At 41.8% G+C, this 24,013-nt stretch overlaps 2 protein-coding genes and 1 pseudogene across 3 annotated transcripts in view; 1 reads left to right on the top strand and 2 right to left on the bottom strand.

Annotated features, from left to right (window-relative positions):
- RPN2 (ribophorin II) overlaps positions 1 to 7,273 on the bottom strand; it is a 59,654-nt gene extending 52,381 nt beyond the window's left edge. For both annotated transcript variants that reach the window (XM_036071967.2, XM_036071969.2), the window contains exons 1-2: positions 7,142 to 7,273; positions 2,024 to 2,217 (exon numbers count right to left, since the gene is read on the bottom strand). In XM_036071967.2, the coding sequence (XP_035927860.1) occupies positions 2,024 to 2,217; positions 7,142 to 7,154 (207 nt within the window). In that variant the 5' untranslated portion in view covers positions 7,155 to 7,273. The remainder of the gene's footprint in view (positions 1 to 2,023; positions 2,218 to 7,141) is intronic.
- MROH8 (maestro heat like repeat family member 8) overlaps positions 6,935 to 24,013 on the top strand; it is a 51,668-nt gene continuing 34,589 nt past the window's right edge. The window contains exons 1-8 of the mRNA XM_078057160.1: positions 6,935 to 7,288; positions 11,925 to 12,046; positions 14,138 to 14,283; positions 16,500 to 16,622; positions 17,022 to 17,101; positions 17,870 to 18,014; positions 20,765 to 20,860; positions 22,304 to 22,408. Coding sequence (XP_077913286.1) covers positions 7,002 to 7,288; positions 11,925 to 12,046; positions 14,138 to 14,283; positions 16,500 to 16,622; positions 17,022 to 17,101; positions 17,870 to 18,014; positions 20,765 to 20,860; positions 22,304 to 22,408 — 1,104 coding nt within the window. The 5' untranslated portion in view covers positions 6,935 to 7,001. The remainder of the gene's footprint in view (positions 7,289 to 11,924; positions 12,047 to 14,137; positions 14,284 to 16,499; positions 16,623 to 17,021; positions 17,102 to 17,869; positions 18,015 to 20,764; positions 20,861 to 22,303; positions 22,409 to 24,013) is intronic.
- On the bottom strand, positions 10,109 to 10,251 carry LOC118522737 (U2 spliceosomal RNA; annotated as a pseudogene).

Here is a 24,013-nt window from a genome sequence, read left to right as displayed (position 1 = left end):
TTCTGTCTGTCAAATAAATAAATAAAATCTTAAAAAAAAAAAAAAAAAGATAAGAACTATGTTCAAAAACAGCATGAGGGGGCACCTGGGTGGCTCAGTTGGCTAAGTGTCTGTCTTCGGCTCAGGTCATGATCCCAGGGTCCTGGGATGAGCCCCACATTGGGCTCCCTGTTCAGCAGGGAGTCTGCTTCTCCCTGCCCTCTGCCCCTCCCCCCAGCTGATGCTCTTTCTCTCTCTCTCTTAAAAAACCTTAAAAAAAAAAAACAAACCACAAACAAACAGCATGAGGATGCTATTAATCAAAGGCAAAATGTGGAAACTTCTCCAGGATAAGTGATCTGGCTTGTTCTACAAATAAAAGGTACTGGGGGAGGGGGAGACGGAAACTGTTGTAGATGAAAAGGATCTTTAAAAGCAGAGTTCTCCGGCTGGTAGCAGAAGAGGTCAGAGATTTGAAGAGTAAGAACTTAACATGTCATTACTGATTTAAATGGGGAGGGGACAACATAAGAAAAAATGTGGGTGGCCTTGAGGAACAGAGAGCAGCCTTTGGCTGATAGCCCACAAGAAAATGGAGATCTCAGACTTACAACCACAGGGAACTGCATGCATTCTGTTAACCATCTGGAGGAGAGACTGAGCAGATTCTTCCCCAGAACCGGCAGAAAAGAGCCCAGCCTGGCCAACACCATCATTTTGACCTTCTGAGACACTAACTAGAGAGCCCTGCCAAGCCTGCCTGGACTTCTGACCACAGAACTATCAGCTAATAAATGAGTGCTATTTTAAATAATAAATGTGTGTTCATTTGTTATGCAGCCATAGAAAACTAATACACAGGGGCACCTGGGTGGCTCAGTCAGTTAAGTGGCCAACTCCTGCTTTTGGCTCAGGTCATGATCTCAGGGTCGTGAGACTGAGCCATGCGACAGGCTCTGCGCTTAATGGGAGTCTACTTGAGATTCTCTCCCTCTGCCCCTTCCCCCACTTGAGTTCTCTTTCTCTAAAATGAATAAATAAATCTTTAAAAAAAGAAAACTAATACACAAGGCTTATATGAGAAACCTGGTCTTAACCTCTTTGCCCCCTAGCTGTCCATGCTACTGTAATGAATAAAATGTAAATTCACGGGGCGCCCGGGTGGTTCAGTCATTAAGCGTCTGCCTTCGGCTCAGGTCACGATTCCAGGGTCCTGGGATCGAGCCCCGCATTGGGCTCCCTGCTCTGTGGGAAGCCTGCTTCTCCCTCTCCCACTCCCCCTGCTTGCGTTCCCTCTCTCATTGTGTCTCTCTCCGTCAAATAAATAAATAAAATCTTTAAAATAAATAAAATAAAATGTAAATTCACTTAAGACTGAACATTCTCCCGGGGGCCTGGGTGGCTCAGTCGGTTAAGTGTCTGCCTTCAGCTCAGGTCATGACCCCACGGTCCTGGGTTCGAGCCCCACATCATCCCTCTCCCTCTGCCCCTCCTCCCTGCTTTTGTGCGCTCACACTCTCTTTCTCTCTCAAATAAATAGATAAAATCGCTAGAAAAAAAAAAAAAAGAAGAAGAAGAAAAGACTGAACCTTTTCCTAAATCCAGGAAGTTTTAGTTGTGATGCATTTTCCTCATCAAAGGTCCAAAAAGTATATCAAAACTTCCTGATGTGGTGACTGGCAGTGTTTAATAAAAATGAATGCCCCCATCTTAAACTCCTTTATTTGTCACACATACAGGGCACTTAACAAGTACATGTGGTACTATACAGTCTCACTCAGAACTACAGCAATAGTTTCTAGAGGCAAAATTTAAGGTTAAAATAAAAAGTAAAGTTTCTAAGACTTGCTCTTCTTTATATTCTACTAAAACACCTGGCATGGTCCTAAACATACATTAGGCATTAAAAGAAAAAAAATCTGTCAGATTGAAGTAAGTATTTATTATATTGGATTAGCCTTGGTCATCCTCAAAGGAGCAAGAGTTCTGAAGTACACACAAGGAACACAATTAAGGGATGAGGCCCAGACAAAAGTAGCCTTACCTTTACATCTGGCACCTGGGCACCAAGGCTGCTGAGTCCCACGATGGAGTAGAAAGCGGATTCCAAACTTGTGAAAGGGCGGTCCAGCGAGGCTTTCAGTCTCTCAACATCCGGCTTGGTGAGGTAGTGAGTGGGCGTCAGAGCCTGGGTGCCGACTATGATTGTCAGGGCCAACAGGAAGACAGTGCTTGAACCTTGGGGGGAAATGACTATTAAATACAATCCAAACAATTCCCAAGTTCTCTATACAGTTCCAATGACGGTGTGCACCAAGGTCTGGGAACCAAATCACGTGAGGAAAGGGGAGGGAACTGGGAGAAGTCCTGGGAAAGTGGTGGGCACTGTCTTCATCCATCTGAAAGAATGTCCTCCCAGTAGCCTCTGTGTCGCTGAAGCACAGGACGCATCATGCCATTCCCATTTCAAGTACGTTTGTAACTCCTATGCCTCAAAGACAGGCCCAATCCTGAATCCTCACCATGGCCTCGCCTGCCTCTCACCGGATCTCTTCCCTCATTCTTCTTTCCATCTGTGGCTCTCTGGACCCCTCTCTGTTCCTCTAACAAGTCATGTTCTACCCTACCCAGCACTTTTTCATGCTTTCCCTTACTTCAACTTTCAACTTTTTTTTACTCTCCGATTTCAGTTCAAGTATCTCTTCCTCAAGAAGTCTCCCCAACTGCCCTTCCTCAGGTTAGGTCCCCAGTACTATAAAATACTGAAGAATGTGACCTCTGAGGCCAGGTTTAAATCCTAGCTTTGCCCAGGTGCCCAGGTGGCTCAGTCAGTCAGTTAAGTGTCGGACTCTGGGTTTTGAATCAGGTCATGATCTCAAGGTTGTGAGACTGAGCCCCCCGTCACATTCTGCACTGGATACGGAACCTGCCTGGGATTCTCTCTCAACCTCTCCCTCTGCCCCTCCCCTGCTTGTGCACTCTCTAATAAATACACACATACATACTTTGAAAATAAGTAAATAAATAAATCCTAGTTCTGCCATTTATTAGCAATATGGCTGTGGCAGTTACAATGTAGCCAGTCCGTCCTCAGTTTCCTCAAGCGTAAAGTGGGATAACAGTACCTACCGCAGGAGTGTAATGAGGATTACATGAGTTAACATAGAAAGATCTTATAACGGTGACTGGCTTATAACAAGAGCTACATAAATGTTCGCTACTTCTATTACCATCACTATTGTTGTTGCTCTATCCATGCATATAGCAACCTGTACTTCTTCTATGTAGTCTTTTTCACAACTATAATTAATAGGGTAATGTCTGATTCCTCTGCTAAACTGTAAGTTCCATGAGGATAGACAGTTTCTTCTGTACATCCCAGTATTTCCAAGTATTAAACACTGCTTGGCAGGTATTAGTACTGAATTAATATTTGCTAAATAAACGAAAAGAAAAATTAATCCTTGTCTACTATGCTCCAGGAGACAGGAAGCAGTTATGAGTGGTACATTCTATGGGCTGCTTCATGAATTGACTGCCATATAATTAACAGAACAGTATCCACCACCCCCCGCCCCACCACCACCTTATCCATACTCTCCACGGTTTCAGTTACCCATGTTCAACCACGGTCCAGTACTGTCGGGTCAGTAGTAGCCTAATGCTACATCACAATGCCTACATCAGTCACCTTACTTCATCTCATCATGCAGACATTTTATCACGTAAGCATCTATATCAAGAAGGGTGAATACAGTACAAGATATTTTGAGAGACCGCATTCACATGACTTTTGTTACAGTACATTGTTATAATTGTTTTTATTGTCATCGTTGTTAATCTCTTACTGTGCCTAATTTATAAATTAAACTTTATCATAGGTATGCATGTATAGAAAAAACACAGTATATATACGTGTTCAGTACTATCTGCAGTTTTAAGCATCCACTGGGGATCTTGGAAAGTAAGCCCTGCAGATAAGGGAGCTCTACTGTAATCACAAGGCTAATGGTAGTAGTCCTAAATCCTCTGCCCATAGTGTCAAATTTAGTTTGAACTAGAATCCCTTAAGAAAGGCATTATTAGAGGGCTCCTGGCTGGCTCAGTCAGTGGAGTCTGTGGCTCTTGATCCCAGGGTGTAGATTCGAGCCCCACATTGGGCAGAGAGATTACTTTAAAAAAAAAAAAAAAAGCATCATTATATCTATTTTACAAATAAGAAAACTGAGACTGAGAGTACCTTGCAGACAATCTGGGATTCACTCAAATCTAACAGTTTACACTCTGGAGATTGTTTTAGAAACGATGCCTACATTAGCGGTAACTCAGAATTGTTCTTCTATGAGTGCTAGTTCTATTTAAATCCTTCTTCGTGTGTTAAATAAGCTAAAGAATGTGGAAGTTCTTTTTAAAACACTAGAAAGGGGGGGCGCCTGGGTGGCTCAGTCATTAAGTGTCTGCCTTCAGCTCAGGTCAGGATCCCAGGGTCCTGGGATCAAGCCCCGCGTCAGGCTCCCTGCTCAGCAGAAAGCCTGCTTCTCCCTCTCCCACTCCCCCTGCTTGTGTTCCCTCTCTCACTGTCTCTCTTTGTCAAATAAATAAAGAAAATCTTTTAAAAATTAATTAATTAATTAATTAAACACTACACTGTTAATAGGGATCTATAGTATGGAGTAGTCAATTATAAAATATTTATTGAATACTTACCAAGCACTATTTCTGGTATTAAAAATAAAGCAGAAAACAGAATTTAAAAAAACACTCCCAAACCTCATAAAGCCTACATTCTAGTCGGAAAAGAAAGGTATCACACAACACAAATAAGAAACATTATTTATGGGGCGTCTGGGTGGCTCGGTCGGTGAGGCATCTGCCTTCAGCTCAGGTCATGATCTTAGGGTCCTGGGATCAAGCCCTGCATCGGGCTCCCTGCTCAGCAGGAGCCTGCTTCTCCCTCTCCTTCTGCCCCTCATCCTGCTCATGCTATCTCTCTCGTGCTCTCAAATAAATAAAATCTTAAAAAAAAAAGAAAGAAACATTATTTATCACATTAGAAGGTGAAAAGTGCTATGGAGAAAAATAAAGCACAGAAGAGATATCTGAGAAGAATTACGATTTTATTTTTATTTTTTTTTAAGATTTTATTTATTTATTTGACACAGAGAGAGAGGACACACACAAGCAGGGGGAGCAGCAGAGGGAGAGGGAGAAGCAGGCTCTCCACCGAGCAGGGAGCCCAACACGGGGCTCAATCCCAGGACCCTGGGATCATGACCTAAGCTGAAGGCAGATGCCTAACCGACTTGAGCCACCCAGGTGCCCCAGAGTTACGATTTTAAATATGGTAGTCTATGAAGGTCTAACTAAGAAATAAAGCTATTGTGTATAGACCTGAAGGAAAAGAAGGAGCATCACAAAGATATTTTGGGGTAAACTATTCCAAGAAGAAAAGCAAGTGCAAAGACCCTGTATATGTGGTATTCTTTGACATTAGCAAAGAGGAAAGTATAGTTAGAGTGGCATAAGCAAAGGGTGAAAAGTATGGAAGAGGTGAAAGAGGTAGCAGAGGCCAAATCTGAAGGACCTTTTAAACCTTTGTAGGGACTCTGGCTTATACTGAGAGATGGGAGCCACTAGAAAGTTTTGAGAAGAGGAATGATTTGACTTAGAATTTAACAGGATCATTGTGTTGAGAATAAACAAAACTGTGTTGAGACTAGGCAGGAGAAAGAACCTAAAGAGGGACACCAGTTAGTAATAATCCAAGTAAAAAGATGATGGTGGTCACAGCCAGGGTGACAGCAGTAGAGGTGAGAAGTGGTCAGAGTCCAGCTAGAATTCAAGGTCAAAGCCAGAACTGCTAAAGGATAGAAAAATGTAAGAAAAAGAGTCAAAAAGATACTAATGCTGAATCCCCAGTGCCTTGTGTACATGCAATATATTACATGCTTAATATAGCACTTAATATATTAAGATCTAGTAAATGACAACTGGCATTTTCCCAGCTAGACTATAAATTCCCCTAACACAGCATCTATGTCAGAATTCTAATCTTCCCACCTCGAATTAATAGTGACAACATTTTTGGGTAAAATTTGAGCACTTAACACGTGTGGGGTATGTCCATACTATGCTAAGTACCTGGCATGCATTGAGTCATTAAATCTTCACAACATCCAAGTGAGTGCGGTTTACAGATGAAGAAATTGAGACTCACTAGGAGTTACCTGCCCTAAGACACATAACTGAGAATCAGAATGCAGGCAGTTTGAATCCAAAGTTTGTTTTTTAACCACTCTATTACCCTCAACTTTTCAAAAAATGGAGCAATGACCCACTGTCTTATTCACTGTTATCTTGGGCAAGTTACTTTTATTCTCTGAAATTTTGTCTTCCTATCTGTCAAACGTACATAATAGTACACATTCCCCACGCCGCCGTGAGACTACATGCTCTCATCGTGCACAGTGCCCGCCCAATAACTAGCAATGCAGTTAACTTTATTGATGCTTGCTTAGTGCCATGCACTATTCTAAACTATGCACGGGGCTCAGCTCACTTAATACAGCAATTTATGCGGCGGATAATGTGACTAACCTAGTTTACAGATCAGAAACTGAGGTGCAGAGGGGTTAAGGAACTTGGACTGGGTCACATTAACGAATACTTGACAAACTACAAGTTTGCACCAGAAAAATCTAACTTCAGAATTTATACTCTAAGCTCCCAGAGAGATGAGTGATTTCCTTGCTCCTTTTCACAACAAAGGAAGCCACGGTCCAAAGGACGACTTGGCCAAAAGCTCACTCTTAGACCACCCGGCTCGGGAGCCGCCGCGAATCAAATGAATGAGGGAAGTCAGACCTAGGTTTAACCGCGGCCCCCGGCTGGGCCTCGGGGGCACCCGTAGCTCCGCGCCGCACTGGCACCCACCCCACCTCCATTCGCCCGCAGTCCCACCCGCTCGCCAGCCCTCCGTCACACACTCGACCCCAAAAGAGCCCGAGCCCGAGCCCGAGTCCATGCCCCTGCCCCACAGGGGAAGAAACTCCCGCGTGGCCGGCTCCCGAGTAGCGAGCACTAGCCTCCCGCGGGCTACGGCCCACTCGCCAAGGCGTGCCGGCCGCGGGGCCCCGTCGTCGAGCCATGCACAACGCCTCACCCGGCGACGCCATTCCTTCGAGCAGGTCCCACCAGGGCCCGAGCCGGAGGCTGACTTCCGCTCGGGAAAGTGGCTCCAAGAGCGCGCCGGAGGGGACACCAGGGACTCGCGGCAGGCTGCGCGTGCTGGGATGGGCTCTAGGCACAGGTCAGTCCCCGCCGCCCCGCTGGGTCGGCCCGGTCCCAGCAACCGCGGCCCAAATTCCAGTTCCCGCGCGGAAAGGGCGGCGCCGTCCTCGTGTACAGGCCGGCCTCTCCCCCCCCGCGACCTGGGCCACTTGGAACCGGCCGCCTCTCAACGGTCCTAATCCGGGTGCTACCAGTACGCGGTTGGACGAGGCTTCGGGGTGGGCCCGAAACGGGGCCTCCGCTGATTGGCCGATCGCGTTGATTGGCCGATAGCGCCGTCACTCAGTCGTCTCTCTACAGCCCGGCCAATTTTAAAGGAATGGGAAGGGTCCCGTGAGGAAGGGCTTTCTTTTTCGTTCGTTCTTTTTTTTTTTCTCTCTTTAGGAAATTACGGCAATTTCCTCCAAAGATTGTTTCGCTTGTCAATAACTGACCTAATGAGTGATGTTTTCTTTGACTTGCAAAGCATTTCTGTGGACTTAGTACTCTTCGCAGTAACTTTGAGGAGCATATTAGCCCAATTTTACAGAAGTAGCAGGTCTCTCTCAAATAAATAAATCTTTAGAAAAAACAACTCTAACAACTCAATAATAAGACAACCACTGATGTGCTGAAGCCATTTCATACTGGCTTGCAAGAGTCACTTACGAAATTTAGCAAGGGGGGACGTCTGGGTGGCTCAGTCGTTGAGCATCTTGGTGTTGGCTCAGGGCATCATGATCTTGGGGTCCTGGTATCCAGCCCCACGTAGGACTCCAGGCTCAGAGTGGAGCCTGCTTGGGATTCTTTCCCTCATCCTCTCGCTCCCCCTCTGCTCCTCCCCCTGCTCACACTCTCCCTCTCTAAAAATAAATAAAATTTTTAAATTTAGCAAGAATTTTGAAAATAGGTTGTTAAATACAGCTATTTAGAAAAATTAAATTATACAGACTTACAACGAAATAAATAGTCTATTGAAAACCACTCATCATTTTGTTATTATTTTACTACATTTTCCCATTTTGTATGCTTTTGTGGTTGCTTATATCTATTGCATCTATATGGTGGGAATATTATATGGTGATGTGCACATCTTTTTCCAAAGTAACATCAGTAGCTTGATTTTGGCCACAATGGGAATATTTACACCATAGGATCAGCAAATGCTACACACCAGGGCTTGATTTTCTGCTTTGTTATGTCTGAACTTAATGATGGAGAAATGTTAATAGAGATTAAATTTAGAAGTGTGTCATGTCTATAGGCTTTACATTGCGAATAGCTCAAAAACTTGAGGGAGGATCATTCTAGTGTTTGAAAAGTATTATCCAACTCAGAGAAGTCACTTCTGAAGTTTCAGTTACATCGTACTCATTAATGTAAATGAAAATATCAACCAGCATTCACTTAAAAACTACACTTAGAAAGTCTGTTTTAAACATTTACCAACATACCACTGCAAGCAACCCAGTAAAAAACACAGGCAAAAGACTTGAATAGGCACTTCATCAAGATATACATAGAGCAGAGGGGGCCTGGGTGGCTCAGTTCTTAAGCGTCTGCCTTCGGCTCAGGTGGTGATCCCAGGGTCCTGGGATGGGGCTCCCTGCTTGGCAGGGGGCCTGCTTCTCTCTCTCCCACTCCCCCTGCTTGTGTTCCTGCTCTCGCTATCTCTCCCTGTCAAATAAATAAATAAAATCTTAAAAAAAAAAAGATATACATAGAGCAGATAAACACATGAAAAGATAATCAACACCATTACACATTGATTGCATTGTATATTAAGTCACCAGGAGATATTGCTATATATCCGCTGAAATAGTTAATATAAAAAAGATCAATAATACCAAATGCTGGCAAGGATGTGGAACAACTGGAACTTGAATATACTGCTGGTGGAAATGGAAAATGGTGCAGTCATATTAGAAAAGAGATTTGTAGCTTTTTAAAAAGACAGTTATATGACCTACTGCATGACCCAGCCATTCTACTCTTAGAGGGTTTGTCTGTTTTAAAGATTTTATTTATTTATTTATTTATTTGAGAGGGAGAGGGAGCATGAGCATGAGCAGGGGGAGGGGCAGAGGGAGAAGCAGACTCCCTGCTGAACATGGAGCCTGATGCAAGGCCCCATCGCACGCTCTGGGATCATGACCTGAGCCGAAGGCAGACGCTTAACTGACTGAACCACCCAGGCGCCCTGGTTTGTTTGTTTTTAATTAACTGGGATTTTTTTAATTATTAAATATAAGTACACAGGAAGAAGCTCAAACTTTATTGGTTTGGGTTTTTTTCCCAAAATTGTTTTATTTACAATTGACTAAATGAAAAAACAATATTTATAAACATACATAAAGAAAAAAGAATGATACAGTGAAATTGTGTACTTGCCATCCCATTAAAAAACAGAGGCGCCTGGGTGGCTCAGTCAGTTAAGCATCTGGACTTTTGATTTCAGCTCAGATCTTGCTCTCAGGGTCGTGAGTTCAAGCCTCACATTGGGCTCCACCCTGGGAGTAGAGCCTACTTAAAAAAAAAAAAAAATAGGGGCGCCTGGGTGGCTAAGTCGTTAAGCGTCTGCCTTCGGCTCAGGTCATGATCCCCGGGTCCGCATCGGGCTCTCTGCTCTACAGGAGGCCTGCTTCTCCCTCTCCCACTCCCCTTGCTTGTGTTCCCTCTCTCGCTGTGTGTCTCTCTCTGTCAAGTAAATAAATTCTTTTTTTTTTTTTTTAAAGATTTTATTTATTTATTTGAGAGAGAGAGAATGAGAGAGAGCACATGAGAGGGGGGAGGGTCAGAGGGAGAAGCAGACTCCCTGCCGAGCAGGGAGCCTGATGCGGGACTCGATCCAGGGACTCCAGGATCATGACCTGAGCCGAAGGCAGTCGCTTAACCAACTGAGCCACCCAGGCGCCCAAGTAAATAAATTCTTTAAAAATAAATAAATAAATAAAATAACCATAACTTTTACACTTGATCTTAGCCAAAAGGCAGAGAAGCGATATAACCATAACTTTTACGTTCTCTTTCTAGTCTTACCCATTCCATCCCCTTTCTCTCTACTCAGAGATCCCCCTCCTGCAGGTTATAGGTTATATTGTTTCCTTGCTTTTCTTCACAGTTTTACTGTATATGTTTATAACTCCAAACAGTATTTGTTTACTTTTGCATATTTCTTAATTTTATATAAATGGAATTTACTATGTATTTTTTCTGTGACTTTTTTTTCTCAACATGGAAATAATTTGGCGAATTTATTTATCTGCATTGCTGTGCATAGCTAGAACTCATTCTAGTATATAGTACTTTATTGGATGAATTACCATAGTTTATTCTACTGTTGGTAGGCCATTGGGTGTCTAGTTTTTTGCTATGATGACTACTGCTGTGCTGATTCTTGCATACATTCCTAATGCACATGGGTAAGAGTTTCATTGGAATACATTCCTAGGAGTGAAATAGTGAGTCATAGTATAGGGACATTTGCGACTTTACTAGATAATGCCAAATTATTTCCAAAATGGTTGTACCAGTTTACACTGTAACTGTGACTTATGAGTTCTGTGCTCCACATCTTTGTCAATATATGCTATTCATGCCAATGTAAAAAAAATTCAGGCAGTATAAAAGTTTAAAAACTAATTTTTTCTCTCAAAAATTCCACTCCACAGATGTTTGATTTGAATACCAAAAGCTTTTCTACACATATCCCAACATTTGTGTGTGTCTACGTGTCTGTATGTACACACACAGTTTACACAGATTGTTTGACAACTTGCTTTTTCATTCATTAATACATGCTAAACATTCGGCAAATAGAGATTCACCCACTCAACCAATATTTATTGAGCATTTCCATGTGCCAGGCATTCTAGTCTCTTAGAATACATTCATGAACAAAGCAGCCACAGATCTTTGCCTTCATGGAGCTTACATTTTAGCAGGAGGAAATAGATGATAAACAATATCATAAATACGTGAATGATATATTAGAAGGGATTGTGTGCTATAGGAACAGAAGAAGTAGGAAAGGGTAAGGGGAATTGGGGGGTGTTCTACCTCAGTTTCTTTTAACAGCAGCATAGTATTTCTTACCTATCCATTCATGCCCCATGAGGCTGACAATATGCTAGGTGCTGGCAATTCAACCATGACTATGTAGACAAGGTTTCTCCCTTCATGGAGCTTCTAGTCTGATGGGAAACAGTCAACAAACACAAATGAACTTGATAATTGTAGGTAATGGTTAAGTACTATGGGAAAAAATAAGAAAAGAACTGTGGGACTGGGGTGGGGAGAGGCTACCTAACCTAGACTGGTGATCAATAAATGCTTCTCTGAGAATGTGACATTTAAGCTTTCTCTCAAGTGATGAGACAGAAGCGGTCCTAAAATACTAATATTTCTTGACAAACCATAAGAGACTCTTAACTACAGGAAACAAACTGAGGTTCAATGGAGGGGAGGTGGGTGGGGAGAAGGGGTAATTGGGTGATGGGCATGAGGAGGGCACTTGATGTAATGAGCACTGGGTGTTATATGCATCTGATGAATCACTAAATTCTACTTCTGAAACTAATAATATACTGTATGTTAATTAATTGATTTTAAATAAAATAAAATAAATAAATAAATAAATAAAATACTAATATTTCTGATCCCCTCTTCATTCCTAGGATCTGTAGTCGGGAAGAAGTAGTGATCCCTTGTGCTTCTGACAATGATTCAGGGAGTGTGGATTTGCAGCTGAGCAACTTAGAGAATATTGAAAAAGATCCAAGTAGCCTTGAACTTACAGGTAAAAAGGGGAAAGGATTTTTTTCTTCTTTTTTTTTTTTTTTTTAAGGAAGGAAGGGAAGTGGAGAAAAGGGCTTCTCTGTTTGAGTCAAGCTGCTGGATGAGAGCCCTCAACTAGACTTTGGCAATGAATTTGGTCCCTGAATTTAAGACCTTGGAATATGGTTGGCACAATGAGATAAAATATATTAGTCTAGACATACAGGAAACTGAGATAGTTAATCCTACAGACTTGCACAGAGTCTAAGTGCTAGAATGATTCTGAGAAGGGAAAGGTGGTTGTGGGTGGACCCTTGATTTGGCTATAGAATATATCTTTTCATTTATTCTACAAGCATTTACTGAGTACCAGTTGTTGAATATACAGCAATGAACAAGACCGACATGGTCCCTGCCCTCACAGAATTTGCTGAAAAGGACCAAAATAAGTAAACAGATATTAAATAAAGTAATTACAAATTGTAGTTAATACTATGAAAGAATTATACAAGGGGCTGAGACAAAAAATAAGGGAGATGAGAACCTATTTTAAGCCATGGTTCGCAGAGAACACCTATCTAAGATGGTGCTGTTTAAACCTAAAGGAGGCCTCAAGGATATCAAAGAGCAACCCATGTGAGAAGTAGAGGAAAGAACATTCCAGATAGATATAATAGCATGTGCATGAGACAGGAAAGACTATTTGAGGAACACATTTCTCCATTTCTGCACTCATTCAGCAAGCATTTATTGAAGTCCTACTATGCCGTAAACACGGATCTAGCTGCTGGAGATTTAGTAATGAACGGAGTAGACACAGTGTACTTGTAGATAAATGATTGGAACTCAGTTTAATATGGGTGATTGGGAGTGTAGGTAGGGAGCAAATATAAAGAGGTTTTTTAGCAGTTAGGTGGATACTTGGTCAAAATGGGCAAAGAGGAGATTCAAGAAAGGCATCCTGGAGCAGAGCCCTGAAGGATGAGTAGCAGTTAGCTAGGCAAAGGAGGTAGGAGGTAGGGAAGGTAGGGAAGAAGAAGGAGAAACATGTAGGGAGAAGCATGAGAGCTGAATGAGATAGGGCTTCTATTGCATGAGAAGAATGTGACAGTGGGTGGCAGGAATTTGCAGAGAGGTTGTAATTCAGGAGAGCAAAAAGTGTACAGAAGTGGAGAGGTAGAAACCCTGATGATGGGTGTGTTAAGAGGAAAATAGTAAGACTATTTCCCCAATAGGAATAAAGAACTTGGTTTTGGAAAACAGAGGAGGTAAGGATGTAAAGCTATATGAAGGGGGAAATGATACCACCATAATCACTGTCACCAGCAAAGGAATAATATTTGCCACCACCTCCTTGGTGCTAGCTCAGTATCAACCAAACGAGGTAGGTTCTACTATCATCCCCATTTTGGAAATGAAGAAACAGACCCAGAAAAAGTAAGATCACACACGGTCAGAATGCTAGAAAGAGGTAGAGCAAGGGTCCAAGCCTAGGCAGACCAACTCCGGGGCCTGTGCTCTTAAAGTATATCCCAGGTCTGGAAGGAGGTCCCTCAAACACCTACTGCAGCCTGGTCCAGTAGGAAGAGACCAGCAAGGGGCTGCTACTGTATTTTAAGCTCTTGTCATCACAGAGTCATAGTCATTTTGAATTTAATAATAATACCGACCATTAGGGCTTACTGTGGACCACATACTGAGATAAATCTTTTGTATTCATTACCTCACTTAATCCTTGTGATAACCCTGTTTTGCAGGTGAAGAAACTAAGATTCCAAGAGGCAAACTAACTTGATAAAGGTCATACAACTAATAAGGGGTAGAGCAAGGATTCAAATTAGTCTCAGACTGAGATGTAAAGTCCATGCTCTTAACCACTCTGCTATAGCTCACTCTTAAAGGTTTTTGTAGCTTAGGAGTCCCTTAGAAAACACTGAATTTGTAATTGGGAAGACAGACTTGGAGAGCAGAAGAGACTTGGTCAAGGTTGCAGAGCAGATAGTAAGGGTGAGACCAGGTCACGTCTATCTGACATCCGGTGGATCTCCCCATTATGACTGTATAACTCTACGTAGTACAGATATGTAATCTGCTGTGTTTCTTTCGGTATTAGACTCCAACATCTCTGACATCGCTGGACTCTCTCGGGAACCGCTCACAGATAGCTTCAGACGCCTGACCCAAAAGGACCCCCTCAGTGAGGCCATTGTTGAGAGGCTGATCCAGTCTATCCAGGAGGTTTTTGATAGTGAGCTACAGGTATGCACAAGCAATCATACTGAGTCCTCCAACTTATTCCTCCATTTTAACAAATATTTTAAACATTTATGATTTCTTTATCATACAAATAATTGATATTATAGACTATAAAATATGTTTATATTTGTGTTTATATAATAAACATTTATATACATTTATAAATTGTATTTATATTTATGCTTCTGTTTACAAAAACTATAAAATCCCTATTAAAAGAAAGAAAAGGAGAAAAATGAATCTTCCTTAATCCACTCTCCCAAGATAACTAATGTTAACATTTTTGTATATATATTTTCAGACTTTTTCTTTTGTACATACAAATGCATGTAATTATAGAAAAATAAACATCAGAGATGGTGGGATGAAAGAAGTTTTCTAGGTGAATAGCTATGGATCTATATTACCCTGCTTAATACAGTATTCTGTTGTTTAGCAGAACATTCATTCATTCATTTATTCTGTGAGAGCACATAACAGAAGAATTTATCTTAACCTGGGGGCAAGGGAAGGCATTTCTGAGGAAGGAACCCTGGAGATCAGATCTGAGGAATGAATAGGAGAAACCAAGAGAAGTTAGAATTGGAGGAAGTATTCCAGAAATAGGGCATCGTATGTATAACAACCTTGAGGCAGAAAGCAGAGCATGTTTGATGAACTCACAGAAGGCTGGTATGTTTAAATGATAGTGATGAAGGTGTTTGTCAACAGACACTTAGGTTATTTCCATATCTCCACTATTGTGAATAATGTTGCATTGAACTTGGGAGCGCAGAGATCTCTTTCAGATCCAGATTTCACTTCCTTTGACTATATATACACAGATGTTTCTAGTTTGGGAAAATTCATCAAACTTTACATTTTCTCTATGTATAATGCTAATAAAAAGTTTTTGGGAAAAAAGCACTTAAAGCCAGAATGTTGGTCTTCACTTCCGACTCAGACTTTTCTTTACACTTCATGTTAGCAGGGCTTTATAAAGCATTTCTTTGTAATTAATAAAGGGCTGGGATCTGCAGTGAATTGAAAGAAAAGAAAATCCATTCCCTGTCTTGACCTGAATCCACAACCAGGCGGGAAAATAGATGAATAAGACAAAATAAGTTTTTGTCAGAGTATCACAAATACCATGATAGCAATATATACATGTGCTTTATGGATACTCTTAGGAAGGGCACCCAATGCTGCTTCAGGAGAAAATGCATTTTCCTAGTCTTAAAGGATATATAGATTTTAGTAAGCAAAATAAGTATAGAGAATTCAGAAGGCTCAAAGGCCCAGAACCAGAAAAGGGCAGCATAAAAGTTAATCTGTCTAATGCTCAGAATGCTGCAGGGCAAGGAGATGAATTTGAAGAGGTTAGCTGGGGTCACATTGGGAGGGCCTTGACCTCCATGGGTGCCATTGAAAGATATTTTAATAGGGAGCTACCTGATCAAGTTTGCACTTAGTGAAGATGAATCTGGTAATAGCTAGGGGAATAGATTGGAGGGGAGCAAAACTGGAGCAGGGAAACTCAATGTTGATTGTTATACTAATGTAGATGAGAAAGAATTAGGCCATGAAGTCAGCTTCTGGCTGTATATATTGCTACTTGCTATCCAGAGAGCTTATACCAGTTTATACTATCTATAGGCTGTGAGGGAAAGATGAGAAGAAATTTTCCCAAGATTGTGGAATTATTGATGTCTTTTATTGTCTTCTTCATACTTTATTTTTTCAAAGTTTCTATGATAAATAGATAACTGCTTTTATAATCAGAAAAAGAATAATACAAAAGATTTTACTCTTCAAATAAGAACTTGCATTTTAGTAGGGAATCTTAAAGACTCAAAATCATCTTTAATGACATCAAGAGAGCTAGAAGTAACAGTCAAAGATAACCTTTAGTAAGTTTAATCAGACAGTAGTATATAGACAGGATGGGTAGGTGGGGAAGCAAAGACTAAAGGTGAGGAGCGCCATCGTGGAGCAGTTAGTAGTCTAGCATTTAAGCTAGCTGAGAGGGAAAACAAAGTCCCAAACCCAGACAGGGCAAATCGACAAGGAATTCCACATCTCTGTAATTTATCCATTCCTTATAATAAAAGACCTGAGACTAGATTGAATGAGATGTCAGATGTTTAGAACATTACAAGAAACTTCTCAAAAGCCCTCTACAATCATCAAATGAGATTATAGTATATAATTGTGTTTTTATCATTTTTCCACAAATTCAGAGTGAACTTGAGAAGCTGACATTCCTACGATCTTTGTCTTCTCTCAGCCGAACTTTACCCTATGATGACACCACAGAATCATTCATTCACAGCCACATAGAAGACATTGTGTGTATCCTAAATGTAAGTATTGTGATCTTATCACAAATTATCAGGACCACACAAATTCAATGACTTGACTAACAAATGTTTTAGTGGCTTCACATATATTACCAATTTCCTTAACCTCTTCTCATACCAGTATCTTTGCATGGAGGAGAAATACTCAGGAGTACTCCACAAATATAATTACCCTTGAAAACCAACTAAAAGATGGGTAGAGGGGTGCCTGGATGGCTTAGTCGTTAAGCGTCTGCCTTTGGCTCGGGTCGTGATCCCAGGGTCCTGCTCCGCAGGAAGCCTGCTTCTCCCTCTCCCACTCCCCCTGTTTGTGTTCCCTCTCTCGCTGTGTCTCTCTCTGTCAAATAAATAAATAAAATCTTTAAAAATAATAATAAAAAAGTTCTTGCCCTCTCATTGCAGATGCTGGTAGAAGAGGAGCCTGTGCATTCTCTCTTGAGCTCTGTGCTCCAGGAGGTCTTTGTCACCATTGCTGACCTCAGGTGACACCCACATGCCGCCCCCTGCCCCTTACACATGTCCTGCTTTCTCAGTCAGGGCCAAGACCAGAGCCAACTGACACGTTCCATACTTTTAACTTTTGCAAACTATTTACATAGGGAAGGGGAAGCCAAATCCATGTTTTCTGTGTAAGAAATTTGATTTCATATATGCCACCATCATATCTGAAAGACCTTATTGGAACCTCTTTGGAGTTCAGTTTTGTCCAAAGTGTATTCAGTGGAAAGTTACTCTCGTGTGTGCTTCATGACAGTAGAGTTCCACAGTCCAAGAAATTTGGAAGGGCTGCCTGCTGTTTATCTTTCTTGGAGATTTGTATGGCACACTAACTTATTAAAGGCCCCAAGAAATCCTATAGTTAAAACGATTTTTAACTTGGTTCCATCCACCATTCCTCTAACAAACATTCAGCAGAACATCCTTTGGAAAATCATGGTTTACATGTTAGACTATAGCAGGCTTTCCTCCGTAGTTAAACTGGAGGAAAGCCTGGAAGGATATCATTCCAGTACCCTCTTAGGAAGGTGGGGCGGGACAGGGAACAAGGATGGAGGCTCTGAGCCCTGAAACTCTTCCTCCAGCCTTTTGTGAGATTTGTCTAAACGGGCTAACAAGCATGCCCTTTGTCTCTTCCACAAGAATTATACACCAGCGAGTCCACTCATTCCTCCTGGGTTACTTCGACCCCTGCTTACCACTGTCAAATCAAAGTCTTCCCAGCTTACTATTCCTAAACTGTCTTTTCTTAGCTACCAAGGTGTCCACTTGCTATTTGGCTCTGAAGATCGAGCTGATTTGTTCAGTCTTATTACAAAAAGTATAATCACTCTGCCCTCCGTAACGACTCTTATCCAGCTGCAGGAAATCATGCCAAGTGGGTCCTACGACACAGAGGTAACTCCTGCTTTGGTTTAATAACTTGCCATCCATAGGTCAGCTGATCATGGCTCTTTGAGAGTGCATTTGATTTTTTGGAACTAGCCAAAAATCATTTCAGCCAAGTCTGGTGAATAAAATAAGCAGTTAAATTAAGTAGCTTTTCCCCCCTCTTTATTTTTTCTTTTTCTTTCTTTCCTTCCTTCCTTTCTTTCTTTCTTTCTTTCTTTCTTCCTTCCTTCCTTCCTTCCTTCCTTCCTTCCTTTCTTTCTTTTAGAGAGAGAGAGCACAAGAGGGAGAGGGAGAGAGAATCTCAAGCTGACTCTGCACTGAGCATGGAGCCCAGTGTGGGGCTCAATCTCATGACCATGAGATCACAACCTGAGCTGAAACCAAGAGCTGAAACCAAACTGCACCACCCAGGCGCCCCTCTCTCTTTATTTTTTTGTAAGATTTTTACCTATTTATTTGAGAGAGAGAGAGAACATGTACACGCAAAAGCGGGGGGAGGGGCAGAAGAAGAGGGACAAGCAGACTGTATACTGAGCCTGACATGGGGCTCCATCCCATGACCCTGTGATCATGACCTGAGCCCAAATCAAGAGTCAGATGCTTAAGCGACTGAGCCACCGCCAGGTACCCCCCTCTTTATTTTGTCTTCTTTCTTTTTCCATTCATTCCTTCTTTCCTTGCTTTTGGCTTTAAAATAAGATGAGAGTTAGCAGATTTTAGAGTTACCATATGCTAAGCATCATGAGAGGCAACAGAAATACAGCAGTACACTCTCTCATCTGGGGAGCTTATATCCTAGTGTAGAGATAAAACTGCTGATAAATATATCAGGTGGTAATAAGTGCTATGAAAAAAATAGAACAGGGGTGCCTGGGTGGCTCAGTTGGTTAAGCGTCTGACTCTTTGATTTTGGCTCAGGTCATGATCTCAGGGTCCTGGGATCCAGCCCTGTGTCAGGCTCCTGCTCATCATGGATATTCTCTCTCTCTGCCTCCCTCTGCCCCTCCCTCTGCTCACACGCACGCTTTCTCTTTCTCTCTCAAATAAAAAAATCTTTAGAAAAATATTGAACAGGGAAAGAGGAGGATAAAGAGTACTGTGGTTGGGAGGCACAGGGGCTTTTTTACATAGGGTGGTCAGGGAAAGTCTTCCTGATGAGGTGACAGTTGCAAAGAGGAGCTGGATATCTCTGGAGGAGAAGCTTTCAAGCAGAGAGAAGAGGAAATGCAAAGGCCTTGATTTTCTCCTGCAGCTAGTAAGCTGGTTGGTAAAGCAGTTTCCAAAGGGGACTTTATTCCCTTCTGTTTCAAGATGTCAGAAAGAGTCACAAGTCAAATTTTAAAGCTATCTTGATGATCCTAACTAATTTCCCAAATGTAGTTAGAATCAGTTAACTGTGTTCCCAGTAATGCTGAGATGTCCATTTAAAATGAATGTATTGTGGGGCACCTGGCTGGCTCAGTGGGTGGCACATGTGACTTTTGATCTATGGGTTGTAAGTTTGAGCCCCACGGTGGGTGTAGAGATTACTTAAAAATAAAATCTGAAAGAAAAAAAAAAGAAAATGAATATATTGTTTCACCTCAGCTCACAAACTGCCTACCAGTACTTTTACACTGGTTCTGTGCCTTTGAGTAAAGTCTCAAGATAAGAGCCTTAAAAGTGTATATTGTACTTGGTGGAAATGCAAACTGGTGCAGCCACTCTGGAAAACAGTATGGAGGTTCCTCAAAAAATTAAAAATAGAGCTACCCTATGATCCAGGAATTGCACTACTAGGTATTTACCCAAAGGAAACAAAAATACTAAATCAAAGGGATACATGCACCCTGATGTTTATAGCCGCACTATCATCAGTGGCCAAATTATGGGAAGAGCCCACACGTTCGTTGACTGATGAATGGATAAAGAAGATGTGGTGTGGGGCGCCTGGGTGGCTCAGCCATTAATCATCTGCCTTCGGCTCAGGTCATGATCCCAGGTCCTGGGATCGAGCGGGATCCCCTCTCCCTCTGCCTGCTCCCCCTGCTTGTACTCTCTGTCAAATAAATAAATAAAATCTTAAATAAAAAAAAAAGAAGATGGGGTGCATATATATACACAATGGAATATTACTCAGCCATAAAAAGGATGACATCTTGCCATTTGCAAAGACGTGGATAGAGCTAGAGAGTATTATGCTAAGTGAAATAAGCCAGGCAGAGAAAGACAAATACCATATGATTTCACTCTTATGTGGAATTTAAGAAACAAAACAAATGAACATAGTGGGGAGAGAGAGGAAAACCAAGAAACAGATGCTTAACTATAGAGCCCCAGGTGTTGTATGTAAGTGATGAATCACTAAATTCTACACCTTAAAGTAGTATTACAGTCTTAACTAACAGGAATTTATTTTTTAAACACCTTATTTTTTGTTTGTTTTTAATTGTTTTAATGATTTTACTTATTTATTTGACAGAAAGAGAAAGAGAGCACAAGCAGGGGGAGCAGCAGAGGGAGAGGGAGAAGCAGGCTCCCCGCTGAGCAGGGAGCCCGATGTGGGGCTCCATCCCAGGACCCTGGGATCATGACCTGAGCCGAAGGCAGACACTTAACCAACTGAGCCACCCAGGCGCCCCTAACTAACAGGAATTTAAATAAAAACTTGGAAAGAAGAAAAAATAAACTTCTGTGTAGAAGCAAAAAAAAAAGTGTACAGTGTTGGGGAACTTCGTGGTGGGGGTGGGGGCATCACTGATCCTGAGCCTTTTCAGTGTCTCTACAGGCAGACGTTTCAAGCATTCTCTGAGATGCTCCAGAGTTTGGTAGTAGAAGACCCACATTTGGAAAATCTTGACACCATTTTTAAGGTAAATAGGATATCAGAGAGAAGGAGAAACTATTTCTATTAACTGGTGAAAGTGGAAGAAGAAAATGTGGAAGGATTAAGTTTTAAGAGATAGCAGAGGGGCACCTGGGTGGCAGAGTTGGTTAAGTGTCTGACTCTTGATTTCAGCTCAGGTCATGATCTCGGGGTTGTGAGATCGAGCCCCTGGTCAGGCTCCACGCTCAGCAGGGAGTCTGCTTGAGATTCTCTCCCTCTCCCTCTGCCCCTCCCCCCACTTGCACACACTTCTCTCTCTCTCTAAAATAAATAAATATATCTTTAAAAAGAGAATAGCAAAGTAGTTGAGAGTATCAGCTATCAATTTTGCATCAGACTTGGCTTCAAATTCTGACTCTGTGCCATTCATGGGTTATAAATTCAGCAAAGAATGTAATCTCTCAGAGTCTTATTTCTTCACTTTTAAATTGAGGTAATAATTATGGTGAATATTGAATAAATGGCCTTCAGTTAGTGGTTTAATGGTTACTATTATTATTCCTTAAATTGCTATTGCTTACTACCATAGAATGGTTTCAATCAGTGACCAGAGAACAGAGGCACCTCATGAGTGAGTAAATAGGCAGGTGCCTACCAGGCAGGATTCAAGGTCATTAATAACCGCCTGTCCCCACCTGTACCCATTCCAGCATATGCCATTCTATCATTAGGGATTTGTTCATTGGAGCGCATTCACTGCAGTTCAAGCGTCTTACTCTCTTGCCCCTTTTTAAGATGCAGATATCCCAGAAAGGAATAACCCTTTAAACTATTATTAATCATCTGTGCCTAAGTGTAGATGGACATTTATCTTTGCCACAACTGACGTTAACATTATTTCTCATTCCTCTTCTATTTGTACATCAACACTCCAGCCAGATTGGGTTTCTCCCCTTTATCCAGTTGTGCCTTGTACTTCCCTGTGTTGGCAGCTTAATTCAAGTTGTTTCTTCTACTGAAAATCCCACCTCTTTTTTTTTTTTTTTTTTGTCCACATGGGGCCATAAAATGTCACCTTTTTTATGAAGCTCCTACTGGTGAATGTTATCTTCTCCAGGAATCCCTCCCTGACTGTTACAGGCAGATGCAATTTCTCCATCCTCAGAGTTTTTTAATAGCATGACATTGATTTTCTTTCCTTCCAAAGGAAGAGAATAGGATAAATAATTGAAGAAAGTGGGATGAAAGGAAAATAAATCTAGAAAGTAAGCCTCTTTGGAAGCCAGCCCACCTGATCCCAAATCTTTATGCCTTATTTGCCTTCCCACCACTTTCATTTCCTACCCAAACTGGCTTATCATTTAGGAAGACGTTTTCGATATAGTAGTGACCTGTGAACCTTCTCTCTCCACGTTTTGTTCAAAGCAGAATAAAGGTGTTATCCCAAATCTTCCTGGCAAACCATTTAGGCTTCCTTTATTTTTCACAGCAAATGGACCCCTGGTTACAATCAACCAAAGACCATGAGCGGGAACGGGCCACAGCCAGCGTGGCTCAAGTACTAAAGTGCTCATCCAGACATCTCAGCCTGAAGGTAAGCAGCCCTTCAGTCACACAGGAAGAAGGATCCAAAGCCATCCTATTACTGCCTATTTCCCCTCCAGTGTATGACCCTGAACTGGTGATTCAGTTGATGCCCCATGTAATACCATAGCACTGAGCATTATTCACATATCTGCCCCTCTAAAATTTGAGCAGTTTGAGGCTAGGTACTATGTTTATTAATCTTGCATCCCTGTTGCTTAATACAACAGCTGGAACATAACAATACAGTAAATATTTTTGAATGAAGGAAGGAAGGAATAAGTGTGACCTGAAAATACCTGAGGGTCCACCGTGACTTAGACTCTGTGCAGTGTTATATTTAAAGTAATAAAGTCCAGCAACAAATGTAAATAAATCAATTTAAATATCTCCCAGCATCTCACAGAGAAAGGTTCTGTGGCTTCTCTTTTAAATCCTCTCATTTGGGGGCGCCTGGGTGGCTCAGTCGTTAAGCATCTGCCTTTGGTCAGGTCATGATCCCGGGGTCCTGGGATCGAGTCCCACATCGGGCTCCCTGCTCTGCGGGAAGCCTGCTTCTCCCTCTCCCACTCCCCCTGCTCATGTTCCCTCTCTTGCTGTGTCTCTCTCTGTCAAATAAATAAATAAAATCTTTAAAAAATAAATAAATAAATAAATCCTCTCATTTGTCTCTTTCACTCTCTCACTTCTCAGTTCTTCTGAATGCTCCCGCATACGTTCTGAAAGGAGTTCCTCAAAACCAAGGTCCTCCTTCCTCTATCTACTCCTTTCTTCATCTGTGAATCTCTTTCCTCTTGCCTAGTAGATCTTCCAGGCACTAGAGCTTCTCCTGTTTTCCAGCCATCATTTCTCCAGTCTGCATAATAAGGCAGAATTGGAAGAAAAGTTTGTGGGGTAGGAATTCTAGGTCCTAATGCTAATTTTTCTTAAGGGAATTTGTCCTTGATATGAATATTCTAACACTCATGCTTATTAAAAGGATGGCATCGGGGCGCCTGGGTGGCTCAGTCGGTTAAGCGTCTACCTTCGGCTCAGGTCATGATCCCAGGGTTCTGGGATCGAGCCCCACATTGGGCTTCCCACTCAGCGGGAAATCTGCTTCTCCCTCTCCCCCTGCTTGTGTTCCCTCTCTCACTGTCTCTCTCTCTGTCAAATAAATAAATAAAATCTTTTAAAAAATAAATAAAATATAAAAATAAAAAAAAAGATGGCATCCCACTAACTTTCTCATTTCTCCCATTGGAAGTACATCTAAACTTTCCACCTCCTTACTGAAGTAAATTCAGTCCCTCAAACTATGCTACTTCCTTTTTTCTCTCTTTAGTCAATGAAAACAAGTAACTTCTAGCCATCACTGACTACCCTATTATTCCATCATCACATTGTTCTTCCTTCTACATTCTTCCACCTCTAATGTTGGCTGCAGACTAAAGAGTTTCACATGACTCCCTCTTATACACAATCTAGAGACTAGGCCCTGAAGATCTTCCTTAGAGTTTTCTTCCTAGGGAGAACTGATAATATAAGGGTGCTAAACCTAGGTGCCATTGGAGTCTGTGAACATCTGGAAAGCAGTAGGCAGAATTTTGTGTGATGTAGTCTTCTGGAGCTTTCT

This window comes from Halichoerus grypus, chromosome 10 (assembly GCF_964656455.1).
Source record: "Halichoerus grypus chromosome 10, mHalGry1.hap1.1, whole genome shotgun sequence".
NCBI classification, from domain to species: Eukaryota; Metazoa; Chordata; class Mammalia; order Carnivora; family Phocidae; genus Halichoerus; species Halichoerus grypus.
The sequence above is the reverse complement of the archived record's forward strand: the minus strand, read 5'-3'. Positions and strand labels throughout refer to the sequence as shown.